The 22,838-nt window shown below is 44.8% G+C and overlaps 1 protein-coding gene and 1 long non-coding RNA gene across 7 annotated transcripts in view; one reads left to right on the top strand and one right to left on the bottom strand.

Annotated features, from left to right (window-relative positions):
* The window catches only part of LOC119235046 (agouti-signaling protein-like), a 24,519-nt gene extending 5,365 nt beyond the window's left edge, over nt 1-19,154 (top strand). The window contains exons 2-8 of one of the 5 annotated variants that reach the window (XM_037498086.2): nt 3,675-3,747; nt 6,873-6,982; nt 7,538-7,838; nt 8,554-8,622; nt 13,974-14,125; nt 15,478-15,536; nt 18,978-19,154. In XM_037498086.2, coding sequence (XP_037353983.1) covers nt 13,975-14,125; nt 15,478-15,536; nt 18,978-19,154 — 387 coding nt within the window. In that variant the 5' untranslated portion in view covers nt 3,675-3,747; nt 6,873-6,982; nt 7,538-7,838; nt 8,554-8,622; nt 13,974. Of the gene's footprint in view, nt 1-3,674; nt 3,748-6,872; nt 6,983-7,522; nt 7,839-8,546; nt 8,623-13,959; nt 14,126-15,477; nt 15,537-18,977 lie in introns of those variants that run through there. The other 4 variants (XM_054690790.1, XM_037498085.2, XM_037498088.2 and 1 more) reach the window with 4 other exon arrangements.
* On the bottom strand, nt 7,535-22,838 carry LOC119235047 (uncharacterized). Of its 2 annotated transcripts, XR_008550136.1 has the most exons (4): nt 22,775-22,838; nt 19,467-19,595; nt 13,947-14,050; nt 7,535-7,749 (listed from the first exon to the last, which is right to left on the bottom strand). It is a non-coding gene; the product is annotated as an uncharacterized LOC119235047 (long non-coding RNA). The 2 variants fall into 2 exon arrangements; XR_005122776.1 differs by lacking the exon at nt 13,947-14,050.

Genomic DNA, 22,838 nt, shown 5'->3' with positions numbered 1-22,838 from the left:
GAAAGTGTGAAAGGCTATTGTTAAACACATTAAATAGGTACTATAATCAGGACACACAGGTAGTGACAATGTTATATTCATTTAGTTTTCTAAATTAAATATCCTTGGCTCCCATTCACCAGTGGGGGGTGGGGGGAATCCAATCGTGATCCTTTTTAGGAGCTTACAGGTATTTGAGAGAAGACATCTCTAGTTTCTGCCACACTTGGTGTTCATTTGTCCATGACAGTGGTCTATCCTAGGACCCTTTCTCTAAGGCCTAGATGGGGCATGAGGCTCCCAAATTTTAGTGCCTTTGCTCACCTCCTTAAGCACATAGTCATCCCCATTCGAGGTTCTTAACATCCAGAGGTCTGTGGAAGAGGGGAAGCAGAACCTGGTTGCCTTCAGAGACAGCAGTGCTCCTTGGCAACATCTTGTTCAGAGGCAGTCTCAGGAAATTCTTTCTTTGACCTTTTTTAGATAAAACAGTCTTGCAGTCTCACCTGTGTGACCCTGGGCTGATTTTTAAAGCAAAAATCTGTTGATTTCCTTTTTTCTTCTTTTGTGTGTGTGTGTGTGTGTGTGTATGTGACATGATTGACATGAAGTCGAAGATGAGACGTGGTAAAGAGCCAGGAAGTCACAGGACCATTTCACTTGATTCAACAAATCTCCTTAAAAAACGTAAATGTGGGCCTCCCTGGTGGCCTAGGTTTTAGGTCTCAGCGCTATGACCGCGATGGCCAGAGTTCCATCCCCAGCCAGGGAGCTACCCACATGGCACAGCAGACCTCTCCTGTGTCGCCTGCTGCTCCCCTCAGCCGTGTACTTCAGTAGATCTACCTGTTCTGTTCCCCTCTGTCTCTGGTGAATCCTCTCACCCCCGCACCTATGGCCTACACCCCAGTTATTGTATGCATAAATAAAATAAATCTTCAAAAAAAATAAGTACTTCCATACCTCTATACCTTTGCTAGTGCTATTTCCTTGCCTGGAATCCCCTTTTCCTTCTCTACCTGATGAACTCTTCATTTATTTTCCAGACCTATCAAATGTCATGTCCTCTATAATTTCCTCTGACATGTTCCCCTTACTGCAGGTCACTAACATTCCTCATAGACCCATCCTACTTTCATGTAGCTGGATATTTCATATTAGATGGTGAATTCAGTGAATGGCTTGAGGACTCAGGGAAGAGCAACTCCTAGCTTTACTTACCCTCCCATCCTCTTCAACCTACGACTTCATTCATCTTTGCATTTGCAGGAGTTAGTATAGTGTGGGTACATAGATGTATTTAACAAATGTTTGTTGAATGTAATGAAAGCTGGAAGGCATCAGACAAACTTTGGTTTTAGTTTTCACTTTCTATTTCTACTTCTCAGGAGATTTGGTTACCGGTGCCAGTTTCCTCTTCTCATCATTTCTATTCTTTCTGGCCGAATGTATCCCATTCTGATTTTCACCTGACTTGCCTTGGCTCGCTGTCCCACCCCTAACACTTAACTCATTTATTCCCTCATACAGAACATGTTTATTGAATACATGCTCTTCTACGGGAACTATTTTAGACTCTGAGGATAACAGTATTGAGCACGATGGATGAAATACCTTCATGGAGCTTATGTTATGGTTGGTTAACTAGACTAAAGAAAAATAATGAATTAAGGCACTTTCAGAAAATGATGTGTTCTAGGAAGGGAATAGTGATGTGATAAGGAGTGAAGTAGGAGCACCTTAGAGGTTGGTCAAGTAAGCTTTCTCTGAAAAGAAGGTGCTGAAATCTGGAGGACAAGAAGGAAATGGCCATATAGTGATCTGCTGAATATACATTTCAGGTGGAAAGCTCAGGATGTGCCCAGACCCCGAAATAAGCCCAAATGACTCAATGCTTTCTGCATTACATAAACAAAATCACTAAGGTTTTCCTTAGAACTGTAACCATCCTTCACCCTTTTCACACAGAAGTAGCTTTGATCACTGAGAAGTGACTGCCTTCACCTTCCCTACTACCACAATGAATTTCTTCCAACAAATCCCATTGACACTCATCTAAGTCTATATGACTATAGCACCAATCTGTGAGATTAGTATAGTCCCTTCTATTGCATAGTAATTCCCTTCCCTTTCTCTTCCAGAAGGACTAGGTTCTGTCCCTCCTCCACATTGCACATTGCCTCCACTGGGCTGCTGTGTCTAGCTGGTAAGACAGTCCAAAAAAGCTGGCCTCCTCGTAGATAGCAAAACAGCTGCTTAAAGAGGCTGGAGGGCTTCCTGTTGCTAGAGACATGAAACACGCTCATAAGCAAAGGAGCCAAAATCAAAACCATATGGTTTGCTTTGCAGTAAAGATCACAGGGACAGAACAATTAGAGGAAGGAGGGCCAGCCAAGGGACAAACTTTTGGGGATGAGGAGTGTGTGTCCACCCCAATACTGACAGCCCTATACTCACAAGTGAGGCAGCCCTCCTGCGTAAGGAGCCTCCTGTCCTTGGGCTACTGGCCCACCTGTACTCTCCTCTGGCCACACTGGTCAAAGTTTGAATAAATGCTAGAAGAATAGTAGTACCTACTCCCTGGAACATCGGGATCCCCTACAGTCTCCTGACCAGATGTCCCCCAAATGAAAACCATCCCTGTTTGGTTTTTTTCTCTAATGAACTGATATAACTCGTGTCTTGAAAATATTAAACAAGCAATCCTTTATCTACTTGTTTACTGTATATCTAAAGTTTCTCTTAAAGGGAATCTAAGATTCTGAGGTAGAATCCACAAGCATTAAAAAGAAATCCATTCTTGGGGCCTCCCTGGTGGCACAAGAGGTTGAGACGCAACCCATGAAGCTGTCCACAGCCTCTGTGGCACGAGTTCGATTCCCGACCAGGGAGCTACCCACGTGGCACAGCAGACCTCTCCTGGCTCGCCCACTGCTCCCTCAGCAGTGTATTTCAGTCAATCTGCCTGTTCTGTTCCTCACTCTGTCTCTGGTGAATCCTCTCACCCCCCCACACACACACACCTGGTCTGTGCCCCAGTTCTTGTATGCATAAATAAATAAATCTTTAAAAAAGAAAAAAAAAGAAAGAAATTCATTCTAAAGACTACTAGAAGGATAGACTACATGGACTCAGTATGGAAAGCCTAGATTTGGATCTGCCTGGGAACTTTAAATGCTAGGTCTGTGTTAGTTCCAGTGGATTCCTATCCTTCCTGATGCATGAGATTGTTCATGGGCAAGTTGGGGAAAAGGTGCTGTGTTCCTGGAACTGGGATAGCCAATAGTGCCTTCTGCTCGGCAGACCAAGTCCCAGGCACTTGAAGAACTTAATTTTTACCATCCACCTGCTGCCTCCCTGCTTCTCCCATAGGAAGTGACTCCATACAAAAGATAGCATTTGTGGGGAAAGATCTATGTTCACATGTCCCCATGTCCATATAGAAGAGTTTCGGGCAGATGCTTTTGCTTTCAGGCTCAGGCCAACTCAGAAGTGGGAGGAAAATTCCAGGTAGCCCTTTGCTATAAAAGGAGGTAGAACTTTGGTTCTCAGAGCAAAAAGCTTGCTCCATAAGCTCCATAAGCTTCTCCCTGTTCACTCAGGGCAGGTCTGCAAGATTCTGGGTCATGGAAGAAAAAAGCAAAGAGAAAAAAATTAAACATATAAACAAGGATCTTCCTTACTTTCTTCTACAGGTATTTTCTTGGATGGGAAGGGAATTCAAAATTCTGATAAAGAAAATGGCTTTCTTGCTGGACTGCTCTTGAAGTGAGTGTATTTCTTGCTGGGCTGCTCTTGAAGTATGGGTAATAAGTGCTTTGAGGGTGGGGCTTTGTCTTACGGTTCCCAAAGTTGCCAGTGTGACCCCTTCCCTTACTTCCAAGCTCTCTGACCTGTGTTCTACTGTATGCTAAGGTCAGAGCAGGGAGCTAGGCCTCCATGCCTTTGACTCCAAACAGGCCCCTCAATTGTAGCTATCAAAGACATGGCCCTGGTTCTAGAAACTTCAACTGTGAACTCACAGGAAATTCAGAAAACCCAGAGGTAAGTTTTGCTTATCTCCTGATGTTATTTCTCATTGCCTTTCAATGATCATGCACAGAACTCAAGGAACTGACTAATTTGGTTAAGTCCAGCAGCTGCATTGCCAGTTATGATTCAATCTTGTCAACTGCAAAAAAGGATTAAACTTTTAGATAAGCTTCCCAAAGCATGTTAGGCACTGCTAGGTTGACAGGATTGTTTTTGAAGGTTTTGACCATGCTTTATATCTACCTATCTTTGTATTTTTATAGCTCCCCATCTTATTTATGCTTCACAATAATACTGTGCTTTGGGGGCCTCCTTGGTGGCTCAGGGGTTAAAGTCCCAGCACTATCAAGCAATTACCAGCCACTGCAGCATCAGTTTGATCCCCAGCCTGGGAGCTAATCCACATGGCATAGCAGACCTCGCCTGTCTCACCTGCTGCTCCCTTTGCAATGTATTTCAGTCAATCTGCCTGTTCTGCTCCCTGCTCTGGTGAATCCCCTCCCCCTCCCCTGGCACCTCTGGCCTACATCCCAGTTCTTGTAGGCATAAATAAATAAAAATAAATCTTTTTAAAAATACTGTGCTGGGCCTCCCCGGTGGCGCAGCGGTTGAGCGCTGGGCTGCGAAGCTGCCAGCAGCTTCTGCAGCGCCGGTTCCATCCCCGGCTGCTCCTGGGCCACCGGAGGAGGGTCCCGCATGGCGCGCAGAACTCTTGCCGCCCGCTGCTCCCCTCAGCAGTGTACTTTGGTCCTTCTGCCTGCTCTGCTCCCCGCTCTGGCTCTGGTGAATTCTCTCACCCTCCCGTGCTTCTGACTGTACCCAGTGCATGTATAAACAAAACAAACAAACAATAAATAAATAAATAAACATGCCTCTATAAAATTAAAAAAAAATAAATAAAAAATAAAAAAAAAAAAAAAAAATACTGTGCTTTGGAAAGGGAAAGTATGAATGTTGTTTTTTATGTGGGTGAGGAAACAAACACAAAGAGATTAAATGATTGCCCAAACTTATCTAGATCTGTTGTTACCAGAATCAGGATTAGAACACTGATTTTCTAACTTCCAGCTGTGTCCTTTCCACCATTCCATCTTTTTAAAAAAGTTACTGAAGTGACATTGATTTATAGCATCACACAGGTTTCAGGTACACAGCACTGTGATTCAGCCTCTCTGTATGCTACATTATGATCCCCACCAAAAAGCTAGTTTCCATCCATCATGTATGATTCACCCTCTTTACCATATTACCCACCCACCAACCTCCTTCCTCTCCGGTAACACCATTTTTCTCTCATAATGTTTGTTTTTGTTTTTGTGTTGTTTGTTCATTTATTTTGTTTCTTTTTTTAAGCTTCAGGTGTGCAGCTTTATATTTCAGCATCTGTATATACTGCATTGTGATCACCAAATATTTAGTTTTCTTTTTTTTTTTTCTTAAATTTATTTATTTATTTACACAAGCACTGGGTACAGTCAGAAGCGCGGGAGGGTGAGAGAATTCACCAGAGCCAGAGCGGGGAACAGAACAGACAGACTGAAGAAATACACTGCTGAGGGGAGCAGCGGGCACGGCAGGGGAGGTCTGCGCGCCATGTGGGACCCTCGCCGCCAGATCGAACCAGCGCTGCAGAGGCTGCAGGCAGCTTTGCAGCCCAGCGTTCAACTGCTGCGCCACCAGGGGAGGCCCCAAATATTTAGTTTTCATCCTACACTTATAATTGACCTCCATTACCTGTTTTACCCTCCTTCCCTCCTTCCCCTTCTTTCCTCCTAACCCTCCTTCTGCTATGGTAACCACTATTCTGTTGTCAGAATCTAAGGGTTTGTTTTCAGTTTTGCTTTGTTTGTTCATTTGTTTTGTTTCTTTATCTTCCACAGAAGGGAAATCATGTGGCATTTATCTTTTTCCGTCTGACTTATTTCACTTAAGACAAATATGCTCTAGAAGGTTTCAGTAACACAAAAATACTTGGAAATCACTGAGCCCCTTCCTTGGGGTCCCCTTATAATTGTGAGGTATTCTTTCAAATGGAGTCCTCCTTTTTTAAAAAAAAAAAGATTTATTTATTTATGCATATAAGAACTGGGGCACAGGCCAGAGGTGCAGGGGGTGGGGGTGGTGAGAGCATTCACCAGAGACAGGTGAGGTACAGAACAGGCAGACTGACTGAAATACACTGCTGAGGGGAGCAGCAGGTGAGACAGGAGAGGTCAGCTGCACCAATTGGGTTGCTCCCTGGCCTGGGATTGAACTCATGCTGCAGAGGCTGTGGATTGCTTCACAGTGCTGTGTTTAACCCCTTGCACCACCAGGGAGGCCCCTCAAATGGAGTCCTCCTTTGCCACAATGTGCTCCCCATATGCATACGCAGTTCTGTGCATGCATCTCCACCAGGCCCTTTACATATAATTATCTCAGTTCATTCCCCAGTATCTCCACTGAGGATATTATTTATCCACATTACTGATAAAGAACTTGAAGCTCAGAGAAGGAGATAAATTAGCTCAGACCTTGTAAGTGTCAGTCACAGCTGAACCCAAATTTTGATACTCAGATCTTCCTGCTGTACCTTAGGTGTCCAGAAATATGAGTCATAATAAGAATCAAATATATATATAGCCTCAAAATACGAATGGTTTTGTGGATTTTACTTGCATGAGGCAGATTCTAGGACTGCGATGTTGTGCAGTACAGTAGAGAGCCTCCATTGTCTCCAGAAGTGGCAAATAGCCTTCCCACGAGGTATCCACCTGGAAGCACATGAGCATGCTTACGTGCCCTGTGCTGCCCCACCTTCTCCTGCTAGGGGTTTGGTCACAGCTACAGCATCTTGACAACCTATTTAAACCAACTTGCAGCAACTGGCAGCAAAACTTCATTCTCTTGTGGGCTGAGCCATTGAGCCTCTGCAGACTTTGGAAGAGAGAATCATTAGCCGAAACTTTCAACAACCGGAGAGTCCAGAGAGGTATGTAATAAATTCCATGCAGATGTTAAGGTTCGTCTTTCTTTTTCTCCCTTTTTTTCTTTTTCTCTCTTCTTTTCAATCACATTCAAAGAGCAAACATGTTGTTTCTACCTTATCAAGCAAGGTGGGAAGAATATTGCTTCCTGTATCCTCTGGGAAGGTCTGTACCAAAGGATTAAGAGAGCTAACAGCATCTGGGTGATTCAGGGTGGCATTCAAATTATCAGAGAACACTTTGTACACTTGACAGAATTATCCAGATAGGTAACTGGTGTTGCAAGCACTTCAGCAAACAATTAGAGGCTTCCAAATTCATTCTGATTTACACGGTCCACACCATTTACTTTTGGTGGAGGCAGCCGATTATGTTTTGAAATCCTAAGAAATTCATCCAGCAAATAGCTGAGTGTACATTTTACTTTATTACAGAGAGACCTAGCCATAAGAACTAAATTTGTCTCATGACATCTGAGCAGCCTGGATGGTTTGGCAACTTTATTGTGCTATATAGATAACAATAATATCCTTAGATAACTCATAAAAACTCCTCTCCAGCAGCTCTGGCTTTTTTGGGGTTAATTCCTGCTGTGGGACTAGAAAGTGGAATATCAGACCTTCCCAAGCTGCAGCAGCACTTGACATCCGCTTCACCTCACACCTGAGTCCCTGCTTCCGGGAAGAAAAACCTGAGTAAAGTCAGCCATGGCAGCAGAGACGGATTCTTCTTGACAGTGGCTACTTCTAACTTCAGAGCTGTGGGCACTGAACTAGAAAGCGGTGCAAAAAGAAAGGAACAGCATTTAAATGACAATGGGAAACTGAAAAGAAAGAACCTACGTTTTCTCCCTTCAAAAAGGTAAGTTTCACAAAGTTCATCTTTTCATGGGACTGGTGAGTCTTAAAATTTTTAGTCCTGGCCTCCCCGGTGGCGCAGCGGTAGAGCGCTGGGTTGCGAAGCTGCCCGCGGCCTCTGCAGCGCCGTTCGATCCCCGGCTGCGCCCCGGCCACCGGAGGAGGGTCCCACATGGCGCGCAGACCTCTCCTGCCGCCCGCTGCTCCCTCAGCAGTGTACTTCGGTCCTTCTGCCTGCTCTGCTCCCCGCTCTGGCTCTGGTGAATTCTCTCACCCTCCCGCACTTCTGACTGTACCCAGTGCATGTATAAACAAAACAAACAAACAAGCAAACAAACAAATAAAGAAAAACATGCCTCTAAAAAAAAAAAAAAAAAAAAAATTTTTAGTCCTTAGTCTACTTGAACAGAGCAAAAGAGTCTCACCTATTTATTAGATTAAATAAACAAGCCAGTGAGGTGTTTTTGCTGAGCCTCTGTGTTTACTTGTAGCTCCCTTTAAACATTTTGTTTTTGTTTTGTTGCTTTTAAGTTTTGATTAAAATCAGCAGTGGAAAATATGTTTCAAAGGGAAGAAAAAAACTACCCTTGTATTTTGACCCAGCCCACAAAATGATTAGAAGAATCTTTGCAGACCCACCAGAGAATCCCGGGATTCCACTAGAGAACCATTGATCTCAAAAACAGCATCTTGATTTCAGAACCCTTCTTTTGATCTAGAATTACCTGTTATTGACCACAGAGAGCTGTTATTGACGATCCCTGGGACAGGGCCCTGTAGAGTGAGAGGTGAGCCCCAGCATGGGAAAACAAAATCTCTCTCTCTTTCTCTTTCTCGGCGGGTGTTTCGGTGCAGCAATCTATCTATGCCAAAGTAAAATATCTTAATATTGGTCTTAATTTCTTCTTCTTCCTTATCATCTTTTAGTTAGTTAGTTAGTTAGTTAGTTAGTTAGTTAGTTTATTTGTTTCTTCTGTGGTAAAATATTTCCCCAAGCCTGCAGAGCATAGATGATTTTTGCCTGGTGCATTTTGCTAACTGGAGATTCCGAATGACATTTTCTTATTTGGGTGCAGGATTTTCCTAAATATTTAAGAACCTGAATTGTAAAAGGAGCTGGCTATTGTCCTTGCCTTATAGATAGGTAGCTGAGATGTACCAGAGAAGGCTGAAGGGCTGTACCAGAATGCAGAGCTCTATTGAGATATGTGTAGGAAAAGAGAAGAACCCTCACGGAGGGAGCAGCCATGTTGCAGTGAGCCGGCAACATGGACAATGTGAAGAGCCAGTCCAGGAAGTAATGGAACCATTCCCTGGAAGGGTGAACTTAGAAGTCTTACAACCAAGCTGAGCTCTGCGAATGAGATAGTTCATTTGGTCAAACAGTGCTGCGAAAGTAAAGGAAAAGCTCCTGACTCCCGTTAAAGATGGAGAATGTGTCTGAGTCTCCTGCTTAAGCCACCGGGATCTCATTAAACATAAAGATACTAACACTGTCAGCATTGCTATCCTTCATTAACAGCAGGGAATGTGTGTTATGCGCACACTGGGTAGTAATAGCAAATGAGCATTTAACCAAGTACGTAAGCCTCTATTTGAAATTTCCAAATCCCAAAACTCTGAAATGAGAACTGTCATTTTTTTTTCTTTTTGTAATTCATTTGCAGCAAAATCTGACCTTACCTGATGTCATTAGGCAACAAAACCTATCCTAAATTCATGCTAATCAATTCATAGTCTCTGTTTAATGGGTTTGTTATGAATATTTATACCTCTTTGTTATAGAATAATATTTTTATTAATTAATCTGAGGTATGCCCAGATCACTTCTATGGAACTTAATATAGTATAGAGATGGTCTTGTTTTTCTCAAAATCCCTAGTTCTAAACAAAAAAATCTGACCCAAGGATCATAATACAACTAGGTATTACAAACCTACATTGTAGTTAGGATATACATATCCTCCCAGGATTGGTGGAAGGAATCCTGGTCTTTAACCCTCTCCTAATACCCAATTAAAATTAATTCTGGGTCTTCGTCTTTTCTAGATTCAATTCAGTTTTGTAGTTCCACCAAGTTACTTAGGTTCTAAGACATTGTATTTTAAGTTCATTACTGCAGACTTGTTTATATAACAAAGGAAAGTTTTAGACCAAGAGAGTGGACAATTTTGTTTTTTAAAGATTTATTTATTTATACAAGCACTGGGTACAGTCAGAGGCGTGGGAGGGTGAGAGAATTCACCAGAGCCAGAGCGGAGAGCAGAACAGGCAGACTGACGAAATACACTGCTGAGGGAAGCAGCGGGCACAGCAGGAGAGGTCTGCGCGCCATGTGGGACCCTCGCTGGTGGCCAGGATCGAATGAATGCTGAAGAGGCTGCGGGCAGCTTCGCAGCCCAGTGCTCAACCGCTGCGCCACCGGGGAGGCCCTAAGAGAGTGGACAAATTTGAAGAAGTAAGAGCAAAAGCAAGGAGATTGGGCCAGTGTGACTTGTTTTGTTGACAGCAAGGAAAATGCTGGAGTGAAGAGGAATTGGAAAATATGAAGTAATTTGAAAGGAATAGAAGGTAAAGTTTGGTAAGGGATAGGAGATAAAAATCAGGGAAGAAAGAGTTTGAAAATTAAGACCAAGGTTCTTGACTGGGGAGGATGGTCTTTGGACAAAGGTAGAGAGTATGGTGGAGCCAGATCATGCACATATTTGACTTGTGCAGAGTCAATGTATGTGCTTAGTGATTGAGTGAGAAACTGGAGGGGCTCATACAGAGAGCACCTGCTTGGTGAAAAAGATGTTTGCCTTAGAATTGGGAGCTAGAGATTTGCTTTTCCTTCAACTGAGCTCTTACAGTGTGAACCTTTCAATATGTTAATTATGATCCTGGTGTTCAAAGAAAAGGATTTTTTTATACATATAATCCAATGACTTATTCTGGTGTGAAATGGGAAAAACAAAACAAAAAAGGCCCAACAGTTATCATTTGCCGTGTTGGAAAAAAGTCAGTACTCTATATAATTTTTACCCTTGAGTCTGATGTTAGACCTAAATATGCAACTCAGAACAATTGACATGGGAGAAATGCCCTTTAGAATGCCATGGGTTAAGAATAATAGAAAACTCAACTCATGCAAGTTTAAAAACAATAAAGGGAATGGATTATCTTCTCTAACTTATAAGTCCAAATAAAAGATGGGTTTCAGGCAAGTTGTAACCTAGTGGAATAGTTATATTACCAATGTCCTTTCTAACTCTCTGTCCAGTCTGCTTTTCACTGTGTCACCTTCATCCTAAATCTGGCTTCTGTTTATAAAATGGCTGCCAGCACTAATCAGGTCTGTGGGCTCCACTGTGAGATATTTAGCTTCCCTAAACAGTCAGAAAAGGTCTGGGTTTCCTCGGGTTATCTCTTCTTCAGTCACATAACCATGCCTGAATCACTACAGGGAGGGTGGAATTCAGGATCCTCTTAGAAAAAGCAGAAGATCATAGTTGATGTTGAAGAGGCAACTAACTGTTATTTTCAGAAACCCACCAAGCAAGAAAGATGAGGAGCTTAGCTTAAGACATTAGCATTTATCCAGTCAACATTTGCTGGACTCCTGCTCTGGGCTAATCACTATGGCAGGTTCAGGGTCATAAAAATGAGTAAGAGATGGCCTTTTTTTTTTTTTTTTTTTTAAATCAAGTGGGAGGGACAAACACATAAACAGTGTGACAAGAGCAGGACAGTACAAAATTCTGAGAAGCAAATAATGGAGCAAATAACTGCACCTCAACCCCATGAGTTTTCTGACATAGGGTTGTTTGGTTTAACTATTGCTGACAAGAGCTAGGAACCTCAGAGATCAAACTGCATGAGCCAGGAATCCTTAGGGCCTCAAAAAATGTTCTGGGCCTTAGGGCTTGAGGAAATGATCTGAGCTGCTTGAGAAAACTCTTTATTGACACTGTATTACCTACTGGGATTGTACAAATCACTGTTTACTTGAAGAAAGAGTTCCCCTGATAAATGAATGTAAACCACTGACATAACACATTCCCTTCATTTTACCATTAAGAGAGGGAGAGAGAGAGAGAAAATGGATATTTGCAAAACACACATTTAACTAATGCTGAGTCAAAACAAGAACTCAGAGCTCTTGACTCCCAGCCCAGAATTCATTTTTTGATTCACTACCAAGCTTTGGTAGAAAATTGCTGGCCAGTTCGTGATAAGTGTTGGGGAAGCTAATCTTCCTCTAGCTTTCTAGGCCCTCACAGCTGGAAAATATGTAAAGTGACAGAAGACAAATTAACAGAAGGAAAAAAAAAAAGACCACATTTAATTTCATGTGCATGGAAGTACCATTATGAAAATAGGACTTCCTGAATAACTGAAACAGCCAATTTATATAGTTTTTAGATAAAGAAGTTATACATTTTTGAAGAACAGACAGGATAAAGAAATTCTTAAAATTTTGTTTTGGACATCTTATTTAGTGAGCTAAGCAGCATTTGTTTACATAGCTTCCTGCTCTGGTCTCTGTGATAAATCTCTATGTCTTTGCATGGAGATTTATTTCCTGCTTTCAGGGACAGACAGGATGAGGATCAGTGAAAATTGCTGCTTTTAGAAGAACGGGAAGTTTAGGGAATCATTCATTCATTATTTATTTCTTTAATTCAAAATATTATGTCACTTCAGCACATCATGTGGCAGCTTCTTCTGACCTGGAAGTTTAACATTAAAAACTGAGCTGGTAGAGAGAAGAATCAGGTTAGTAGTAGAGTGCTAAGAGATCTGCAGAGGGCAACCCCACATAGGTAAAAGCCCACTGATCTAAAGGAATAAGAATTGGCATTAGGACCGAGATGGGTAGAGGTAGACTTCAGGAAGTTTATGAGTGGGGAATGTCTTTTTGTGTCCCCTCCTCCTAGAACATATATAACAGACATACAGAAATTTTATTCCATCCAGGCTGAGGGCCAGGAGGAGTAGGTTAGAAATTACCAGACTAGTGTAAGGGATGCCCAGAAGTGGACACCACCAGCATAAGAAAACCGTTTTTTCTGTTCTTGCCCACAGTGCCTTATGGCAGGGCGGAAAGACCTCAGAAAAGCAGCCTCTACTTTTGCCCAGACACCAGAGAGAATATGCACAGGGAAAAGGAAGGTGGGGCATGGCGGGGAGTCTACACTCAGAGAAGATGAAGATGCTCCTGAAGCTATGAGCCCCAATTAAACCAAACTCATGCATTATGAAAGAAGTCCATTCTGAGATCTGTCAAAATCTACCTAGTAGTAAATCTACAGGTCCATCCTCCTGACACAAACCATACCTGTATTTATATTCTCTGGGTGTGGAAATAAAGCATTTACAACATACACAGTTGTCCAAAGGAACCATTCCCCCTGATTTTTTCTCACTGAATCCTAACTTATTAGCCTTGTACCTGGACCTTAGTAAAACCTCAGCCCTGTGAGGCACTACTAAGACCTTTCAACTACTCTCCCAGATATAGGCCTTCTGAGGCCACTAACTTTAAAACAAAACAAAACAGCAACTCACCCTCTGGATGAGAGAGACCAATTGTAGTGCAGTCCTTTTCTCTTTGCTTCAATTGCCCTCCCTTACATGTCTTTCTCTCTTTCTCTCCCCATCTCTCTCTCTCTCTCTCTCTCTCTCTCTTTTTAGATTTATTTATTTATACACTTTTAAGCACTTGGTTACAGGCCAGAGCCCTGGGAGGGTGAGAGAATTCACCAGAGACAGAGCAGGGAGAAGAACAGGCAGAAGGACCAAAATACAGTGCTGAGGGAGCAGCAGGCGAGACAGGAGAGGTCTGCTGCACCATGTGGGAATCTCCCTGGCTGGCTGGGAATTGAACCTGCGCTGCAGAGGCTGTGGACAGCCTCACAGTGCTGCGCTCAACCCGCTGCGCCACCGGGAGGCCATCTCTCTCTTTTTTTTTTTTTCTTCATCAATTCCCTTTCGTTGTTCTAAGCCATGCTAGTCTTCAGGTTCCACTGGGACACTTGTGGAATGGGGTCAGAGCACTAACCCATAGAAACACAAAGAAAACAGGAGGGCACATCTCTTGCTAAGACCCCTGGCCCACCAGCCTGATTACCTTCCCTGTCCCACTCATGCCTCCTAGGATGGACATCACCCGTCTGCTCCTGGCCACTCTGCTGGTCTGTCTGTGCTTCCTCACTGCCTGCAGCCACCTGGCACCTGAGGAGAAGCCCAGAGATGACAGGAGTAAGTCCTCCATGAACTTGTTGGATTTCCCTTCTGTCTCTATCGTGGGTAAGTAGCCTGGCTTGGGGCCTAGCTTCTGGATTCTATCTTATGATAAGAGGCTGCAGGAAGTCAAATCTGCTCCCCAGGCTGATACCAGGATTCATTGCCATAGTTATGGGCTCCTTCTTACTCATTCTGCAAAATAATACTAGAGGAATACAGTGTCTCTTGACTCATTTGATTGGGAAAGCACTGCATGCCCCCAATCTAATACATGGCTAGCATTTTAGAAGCTCTGAGAAAGCCCGAAATGAAGACCCTGGTGAACTTGGTTTAACTTAGCATTTCCTAAAACTTCCTGACTCACAGAACTCCTCTCCATGGTATCAAACTTTGGGTAATGCTGCAGAATATAAACAAGTGTGGGCTGATGAACCAGTCCTGTCATGCCAGGGTTGAGAATGATTACACAGAAAAATATCAAGGCATTTAAAGCCTTTTTATAATAGTAATTCCAGATAATACTTATCATGTGCTAGGCATTATGAAATGAATAATATTTTTATTCACATTTCACAACTGAGGAAATTGAGACTTATGAAAGGTAATAATTAACATAATACCACACAGTTCTTAATTGGCAGAACCAGAACTGAAACCCAGGTGTTTAGGCCCCAGAACCCAAGTTCAAAACTAATATCATTTACTGCTTTGCCTAGGAAAATATTCTAGCTATATCAGGGAAGTAAGGGCAGGGAAGGAGATCGGATACATCAATATTGACCACCTCTGATGTGCCAGATTTCCACTTTATAAACATACTTCATTTATCCTCAAAACAACACTGCAATATAGGTATTACAGTACCCCTATTCGCAGATGAGTCTTACGGCAGTTATGTTACCCAAGACCACATAGCTGTTATATGGCAGGATCAACATTCAAATCAAATCAGGTGTGCCTGGCTCCAGAGCACTTAAGAAATGGAAAACGGAATACAGAAAACACAGATCCATCCATGTAGGAGACACAGAGTCCATGTTCAAAGTATCACAGTATTCTTGACCTGCCAGACTAGAAACTAAAGAAGGGACATCTGGGGTGAATTTGAGTGACACAGGGTCAATTAGGTCAAGGAACCAGGCCCCTCATGAGTGCCACAGGCAGATCCCAGGGTCTCCTTTGATTTTCCTTTTGCCTTTCCTCAGAGGGCAATTTTGCCTTTAGTCTCTGATTTCAGGTCAGCAGTCAGGCTAACAAGAACCTGCTGGTCTAAATCCCAAGCTGTGATTCATCTAGCCAACCCCCACTACTCTCCCCTACCCTGGGCCTTCCCAGAGCCCTTCTGCTCCTCCCACTTTACTGCAGCTCAGGCCCTCAGAAACATCTGGCATTGGACCTTTTGTCTCTCTTTGAAGCTCTGAACAAGAAGTCTGAAAAGATCAGCAGAAAAGAAGCAGAAAAGAAATCTTCCAAGGTAGGCCTGGGAGTTCTCATTATTTGGGTAAAAATAGACAGAAAATGGGAAGACCCCAAGCTCTGGCTCACAACTAAATGAAAGATTTTCCAGGTCAACAAAAGAAACTGAAAGTTATCTAAAGGCATCCTGGCCTAGATCCCTGAACCAGACCCCCAAGGTGATGAGGTTCACTGAGCAAAACAGCTTACCTGCTGAAAAGTAATTTCTTCTACTAACTAGCCCCCTGCCTGAAATCTCACCAGCACTCATTCTTTTGGATGAATACAATGATTCCTAAACCTCAGTAATTTTGAACCATTGTTATATTTTGCCATCTCTAAGTTTCACTTATTAGTGAATAAATTAAAACTTTCAAAATATATATAACTGAATAAAAAATGAGGATCAATGCTGTAAATAGTATGTAACCTTAAGAATAAATAAAATGGGGCCTCCCCTGGTGGCGCAGCGGTTGAGCGCTGGGCTGTGAGGCTGCTCGCAGCCTCTGCAGCGCTGGTTCATTCCCGGCCGCTGGTGAGAGTCCCACCAAAAAAAAAAAAAAAGAATAAAATGAAAAACAGTAAGTGAATTCTAGCTGATGTTGCCTGCCAAAGGTTCTAAATCTGAGGTTTATCTAAACTGTGCTTTAAAAGGCAGATTAGAATATGTTGGGGAGGCATTAATGGCATATGGATGCCAAACTGAGCTTTCAAGTTGAAAGAGATTGAAAAAGAATGCTTTCTCATCATTGGATTGCACATATGCTGGAATTTCCCACACTTTAGGAAATAGTAGCTACGGCCTTGCTGAAATGTATTTACTTCCAATTTAGTGTCCCTCAGTTTATCAGATCAACTATAACCAATTCAAGGAGTCCTAGACTAGGCATTGGGAAGTAAAACCTGACAGTGCATGACCTTGAAAAAGCCCTTGCTCCTCTCAGGGCCTTCTGTGAAATGAATAAGCAGATCAGATTGTAACAGGGTGGTCCCCAGGAAAGGGGGAGGTTCCCTGCCCCACCCAAGGGAGGGTGGAGCTGAGCAGGAAGAGGAGAAGCTGAAGAAGAGACTGAGGAAGGAAGCAGGATGGAGCCAGGAGACCTGGAGGAGGCGCATGGAGCCTAGAGACACGTGAAGAAACTGCGCTTGTCTTTTGGTCGTGGACTGGGTGACACAGATGTGGGTGAGACCCATGGGGAGGTGACAATGGCAGCTTTTATCTTGATGTTGATTTTGCTCTTTTCCTTCCGGGCTTGTCCAGTTGTTTGTGACCCTTTTCTGTGGGTCCCCACTGGAAGATGCTTTAGACTTGTGGCAGGCCTTGGGGCCTTGCTCTGGGCCAATCCCATTTGGATGGACTTTTACCCACGAGGGGATGGGTAACTTTTGGGCGCCAAATCTGTTATAGGACAGGGAGAGGGGCAGCCCAAACCCCCGCAAACCTGCCTATTCTGAATGGGTTCTGCCATCCGCCGCATCAACACAAAACATATGAGACTTTAATGGGAAGGAACTTTAATAAAACTAGGAAACAATACAGGTAAGGCAAGAGTCTAGTTTCTAAATGAAGCACCCAAAGTTACCCGTCCCCTCATGGGTAAAAGTCCATCCAAATGGATTGGCCCAGAGCAAGGCCCCAAGGCCTGCCACAAGTCTAAAGCATCTTCCAGTGGGGACCCACAGAAAAGGGTCACAAACAACCGGACAAGCCGGAAGGAAAAGAGCAAAATCAACATCAAGATAAAAGCTGCCATTGTCACCTCCCCATGGGTCTCACCCACATCTGTGTCACCCAGTCTACGACCAAAAGACAAGCGCAGTTTCTTCACGTGTCTCTAAGCTCCATGTGCCTCCTCCAGGTCTCCTGGCTCCATCCTGCTTCCTTCCTCAGTCTCTTCTTCAGCTTCTCCTCTTCCTGCTCAGCTCCACCCTCCCTTGGGTGGGGCAGGGAACCTCCCCCTTTCCTGGGACCACCCTGTTACAATATGATAGACAAAACTGACACCTTTTTTTACACATTAGGTCCTGGGAATATAGTAGGGAACAAGAGTGACATATCCCTGCTCTCTGGAATTTACATTCTTGTAGGGAAAATAGATATATAGTAAGTAAACCAATAAATGGATATGTTCAAATAAGGATAAATTCTGATGGGATTTAAGCATGGAAATGAGACAGAATGAAGGCAAAAGTGATCAAGGAAAACAACTTAAAGACTGAAAAACTCAGTAATCTCAGCAGGAATACCCACTGGAAATACCATGTGATGTGAGCCACACATATAATTAAATTTTTCTAGGGCCTCCCTGGTGTTGCAGGGGTTAAAGTCTCAGCACTATCAAACTATCACCAGCCACGGCAGCAGGAGTTGGATCCTCCTCCCCCCACCCAGCTGACCCACATGGCACAGCAGATCTCTCCTGTCTCACCCTGCTGCTCCTCTCAGCGGTGTATTTCAGTAGATCCATGTGGTCTCTTCCCCACCCTGTCTCTGGTGAATCCTCTCAACCTCCACACCTCTGGTCTACACGCCAGTTCTACACCCAAAAAGATTTGAATATTCAGGTCTTCCCTTGTGCTAACCACATTTCAGGTACTCAGTAGCCATATATGGCTAATGGCTACCTGTGTTGGACAGCACAGCAAGGAATGTCCCCAGGAAAGGGAGAAGCCAACTCACAGACCCTTCAGCAGGGACTCATTTGCTGTGTTGGGCAAACAATGGAAGGCAGGTGGGAGAATGTGTCATTGATTAGTCAGAGGTGGGCAGGGCCAAACCATAGTGGAATAATGGGCAAAAATAAAGTTTAAAGTTTATGTTTCATTTTTAAGGGCAAAGAGCTTTGGTGATGGAAGGCACTTTAAGCCCAGTTGAGATGCCATCATTTTCAGAGGTCCCAGGTGCACTTAAAGGATGTACTGAAAGGGTACCAGAGCAAAGACAGATTAGGTCCCAGGGTGGCGGTGGCAGTGGCAGTGAAGTATGTGATGTGGGCCAGGATCTGACAGGGATTGCAGATACACTGGAAAGGGGAAGACACAGATACGGCAGAGTTAAAACTGGGGTTTGAAACTGACACTTTCTTACATGATGGGAAATACTGTAGAACTCAGTCTGTGTTTATCAAAATTATTACCCTGTGCCTACCTCTACTAGCTATCCCACTATTTCTTTGAAATGGTTTCCTGAAAATAATTAAAAATACAAAACAACCGTGAGCTGAGTGAGATTCCCCTAGGGAGAGGAGGGGGCCAGGCCCTGAGCCAGATACGTTTTGATGGGCATGGTGGGGGGCATGATTGGGAGTGCAGGAGGGGTCATTGGGGGTGTCTCGAGAACAGCGGGTAGCGCGTGGGGGGGTGTCGTCAGGGCCTCGATAATCCAGGAGTTCGTTCCCAGGCAGAGGTGAGGACGGATGGCGGCTTGGGATGGCTCAAGCAGCCCCGGCGTTTCCCGCAGAAAAAGGCTTCGATGACGAAAGCGGCGCGACCCCGGCCCCAGTCGCCCGCCGCTTGCGTGGCCACCCGCGACAGCTGCAAGCCGCCGGCGCCCGCCTGCTGCGACCCCTGCGCCTACTGCCAGTGCCGCCTCTTCCGCAGCGCGTGCTCCTGCCGGGTGCTCAGCCCCCGCTGCTGAGCGCGCCCGCCTCCCGGCTGCGGGGCTGGGCGGGCCCCAGGAGGCGGGACTTCCTGGGGCGGGGCTCCCAGGGGACCCTGGAGGCCCCAGTGGGTGGGTGACCTCTAGTAGGTGTGGCTTCCTCGGGCCTGCGTGGGCGGGGCTCCCGGGAGGCGGGGCTTCACGGAGAAGGCTTGGGCTAGGCTAAGATCTAAATATATGAAGGCTGCTTGAAGGTATGTTGTGGCTGTTTCTTTAAAGAACTGGAAAGGTTCTTTTCACTTGGCCCAGTCCCCTTCACCGCGGAAGTCCCTTGGCACACAAGCTACTCACCTGGTCCTGGGGAAACCCAGTTACCTCTGTGCCAGGTAACCCGGTTATCTCTGCACTCCTGGTAAGCACTTTCATGATGCTCTATTCCTTTACACCTGGGACACCCAGCGCTGCTTCCAAAACCAGGCACTGCAGATGAGTCAGGCAGAAAGAAGCTTCTAAGGAATTGCCATTCAACCTTCACCCCTCCTCCCCTCCTAGAGAACTCCCTTCACCCCTGGAAAAACAAGATTACAATTGCATACACAATCTCACATGGCTATCAATCCTGGGGGGAGTGGGGTGCCAGTTTAAAAACTGGGCTGGCTGGTTGTGACTGGCTGTTGCAGTAGGTCCCTATAACCAGACTCTGGCCTGAGTAACCTAGGGCCTCAGAAAACTCCAAAAAATGGGTGCCACCTGTGCAGCCCCTTCCCTTTCTCCCAGAGGTGCTGGGACCTAGGGGAGTTTCTCCAACTCCCAGACTAAATAAACACTCTTCGTCCCCTGGCGTTTTTTTCGTTGGGACAACCTAACATTTGGGTTCGCAAATAGGAAGCAGGGGGTTCGGGAATCCTTCATTATCCTCTAGCTCTGTCAGCCAGTAAGGAGGCAGTGTACCTGGGCTTGGTGAGTAGGCCCTGGATTATCAGGGGCCTGTTGACCAAAATTTTTTTTTTTTAAGATTTATTTATTTATGCATACAAGAACCGGGGTACAGGCCAGATGCGTGGGAGGGTGAGCAGATTCACCAGAGACAGCGGGGAACGAACAGGCAGACTGACTGAAATACACTGCTGAGGGGAGCCCGGGCAAGGCAGGAAAGGTCTGCCGCGCCTTGTGGGATTCTTGCAGGCCGACGGGGATCAAACCGAGGCTGCAAACAAGGCTGCAGAGGCTGCGGAGAGCTTCACAGTGCTGGGCTCAACCGCCTGCGCCACCAGGGGAGGCCCCTTGTTGACCAAAATTTCATCCTGAGAGCATCTCTGAGTCTATGAGAAACTGGGTGCGGTACTCTCTGGAAGGGCCCTTGAGAGAGGGCCACCTAGTATATTGCTATGGAGAGGAAGTAGCGGTGAGAGCAGGGTCTGTGAGGAAGGACCAACCAGGATGGGGGAGTCACGTGGAAATTTCCAGTGCAAGAACTTCAAATGACACCATCTATTTACAATGCTTGGCTGTGGAGCAATATGCCAGTCAGGAGAAAGGATGAGATGCCACCTGTCAGTGCCCCCCACTACCCTTAGCAGCTGGGATCTGCCTCTCCCCCAAGGAATCACTTTAAGCAAGAAAGAGGAAGCTAAAACGTTATTATAAGAAGGTAATATTTTAAAAGCCTATGCACAAGAAAATGCTAGAGAGGCTATAAGAAGTTGCCTCGGCCCTAATAACTACCATGTATCTATCCTTGGAGGCGAGGACAGTGGCGCTCACAGGCCAGTACAGGTGGGACCACTTCTCCTGGTCCACTTGTCCACTTGCAATCTTCTCTCTTTCCAATTCTTAAAGCTGCCTCCCTTCCACAGACCTTTTACCAACCAGAGACCCAGGTGTAACCTGAATGGTCAACATAGAATCAAGGAGGCAAACATCAGATAGAGTGGGAACAACCTGGACAGAGCACGAGAAAAAAGATGGACACTCCAGGCCAGGCTGGAGACAGTTCTGCAAACTAGGCAAGTCTCTGCATTTCTCTTGGCTTCCGTTTACTTATCTATAAAATGTGAAAAAATCCTCTTCTGTTATTTCAAATAGTTGTTGCTTCTTATTCCTCAACAGGAAACACAGATTGCCAGCTACTTGTTTTGTTTCCGTCATTTAGGTTGCAAGCCCACAGGGCAAGAACCTTTTGTTCCTTGTACCACAGTTGCTACTGAGTAAATGTCATTGGTAATGGCAATATTGGAAACATATTGCAACCACTGTATCTGTGTTTGCCAGACATTGCTGGCCAACTAGGCACCATTTGACTCTCAGGGGTGAGTGAGGCAGGGATGCAAAATCAAAGCCCCAGTTCATTAGAGAAAGAACCAGTTGGCTGCCAGGTAGAGACAACTACATGAAAAAAACAACCCATACATTCAGCAAAGATGTACTGAGCACCTACTGTGTGCCAGGCATTGTGTCAGGTACTGTGAATACTATGGTTAACAGGTCCAATATGGATACCCTGATTACAGAGCTTGTGGCCCAGTGACCTTGTAGAGGCTAAAACCATTATTAACATAGTGGTCTGTAGCGGCAGGAAGCACAGGGCAGGTTCTCTATGACAGAGCAGACAGGGTAAAGGAGGAGTCCTAGGAGCCCTCGGTGGCTTTTGCAGACTTTTATTGGAATTTACCAGGTACATGGCAGGGAGGGGTGCCGGGGGGCCAGGAGGCTGGTACACCTCCTATCCCCGATATATCTTCACTCTTTCTGGGCTCTCGGTGTTCTCTTGAGGTCTCTGCTTCTCTTTCACACTTTTGCTTTTGTTCTTCTGCTTCTGATGGCGTCCCCGTGACTCCACCCCCACCACCCCCTTATAAGCCCAGTCTTAGCCCAGGTGAATCCCATCTACCTATGCCCACACCCTATTCCAGGTGCCCGCCATCAGGCATGCATTCAGGACCCCAATGATCCATCATTAATCCTAACGGTGGGAGGGCAGAAAAGCCTGATATTTTTTCATTTACCCTACAGGTCTATTTTTGCTTTTGTTAAAAATTCAACTATCTGGTAGGTATTTATCTGCCCAAGTTCCCTTTCAGATCCTTAGACTCTCCATCTTTTCAGAATTCCCTTCAAACTTCAGGGTCCTAAAGACATAGTTCTAGGGCCCCAAATCACCTGCCACTATGGTTGTTCTTAGGATACTTCTAGCCCCAGAAATTCTGCTACATATTAAAATTTTAAAGAGAGGGCGGACCTCCCTGGTGGTTGCAGGCAGTTGAACACCGCCCGCCGCAATGTGAAGCTGCCCGCGGCCGCTGCAGCGCAGGTTTGATCCCGGCCGACTTGCGAGAATCCCACATGGCGCGGCAGACCTCTCCTGTCTTGCCTGCTGCTCCTCTCAGCAGTGTATTTCGTCAGTCTGCCTGTTATATGTTCCCCGCTCTGTCTCTGGTAAATCCTCTCACCCTCCCGCGCATCTGGCCTATACCCTGGTTCTTGTATAAATAAATCTTAAAAAAAAAAAAAGAGGTTCATTTCCTCAGTTGAAATCTTATTACATAAAATTATATCTAACACATAATACATTAAAGCAGTTTTAATTGGTTTTACACTACAATGTCCTCAGAAATTTGAAATCAGGGATTAGAGATTAATACTTGTCCTCCTTAACCCACCTCCATAACCAGCGTGTTTCCATCATTTTGGTTGCATGATACTAAGAAAGGTCTAATTCACACA

The sequence above is a fragment of the Talpa occidentalis genome, unplaced genomic scaffold (assembly GCF_014898055.3).
Source record: "Talpa occidentalis isolate TD23 unplaced genomic scaffold, MPIMG_talOcc4v2.1 talOcc4.84, whole genome shotgun sequence".
Taxonomy (NCBI): Eukaryota; Metazoa; Chordata; class Mammalia; order Eulipotyphla; family Talpidae; genus Talpa; species Talpa occidentalis.
The sequence above is the reverse complement of the archived record's forward strand: the minus strand, read 5'-3'. Positions and strand labels throughout refer to the sequence as shown.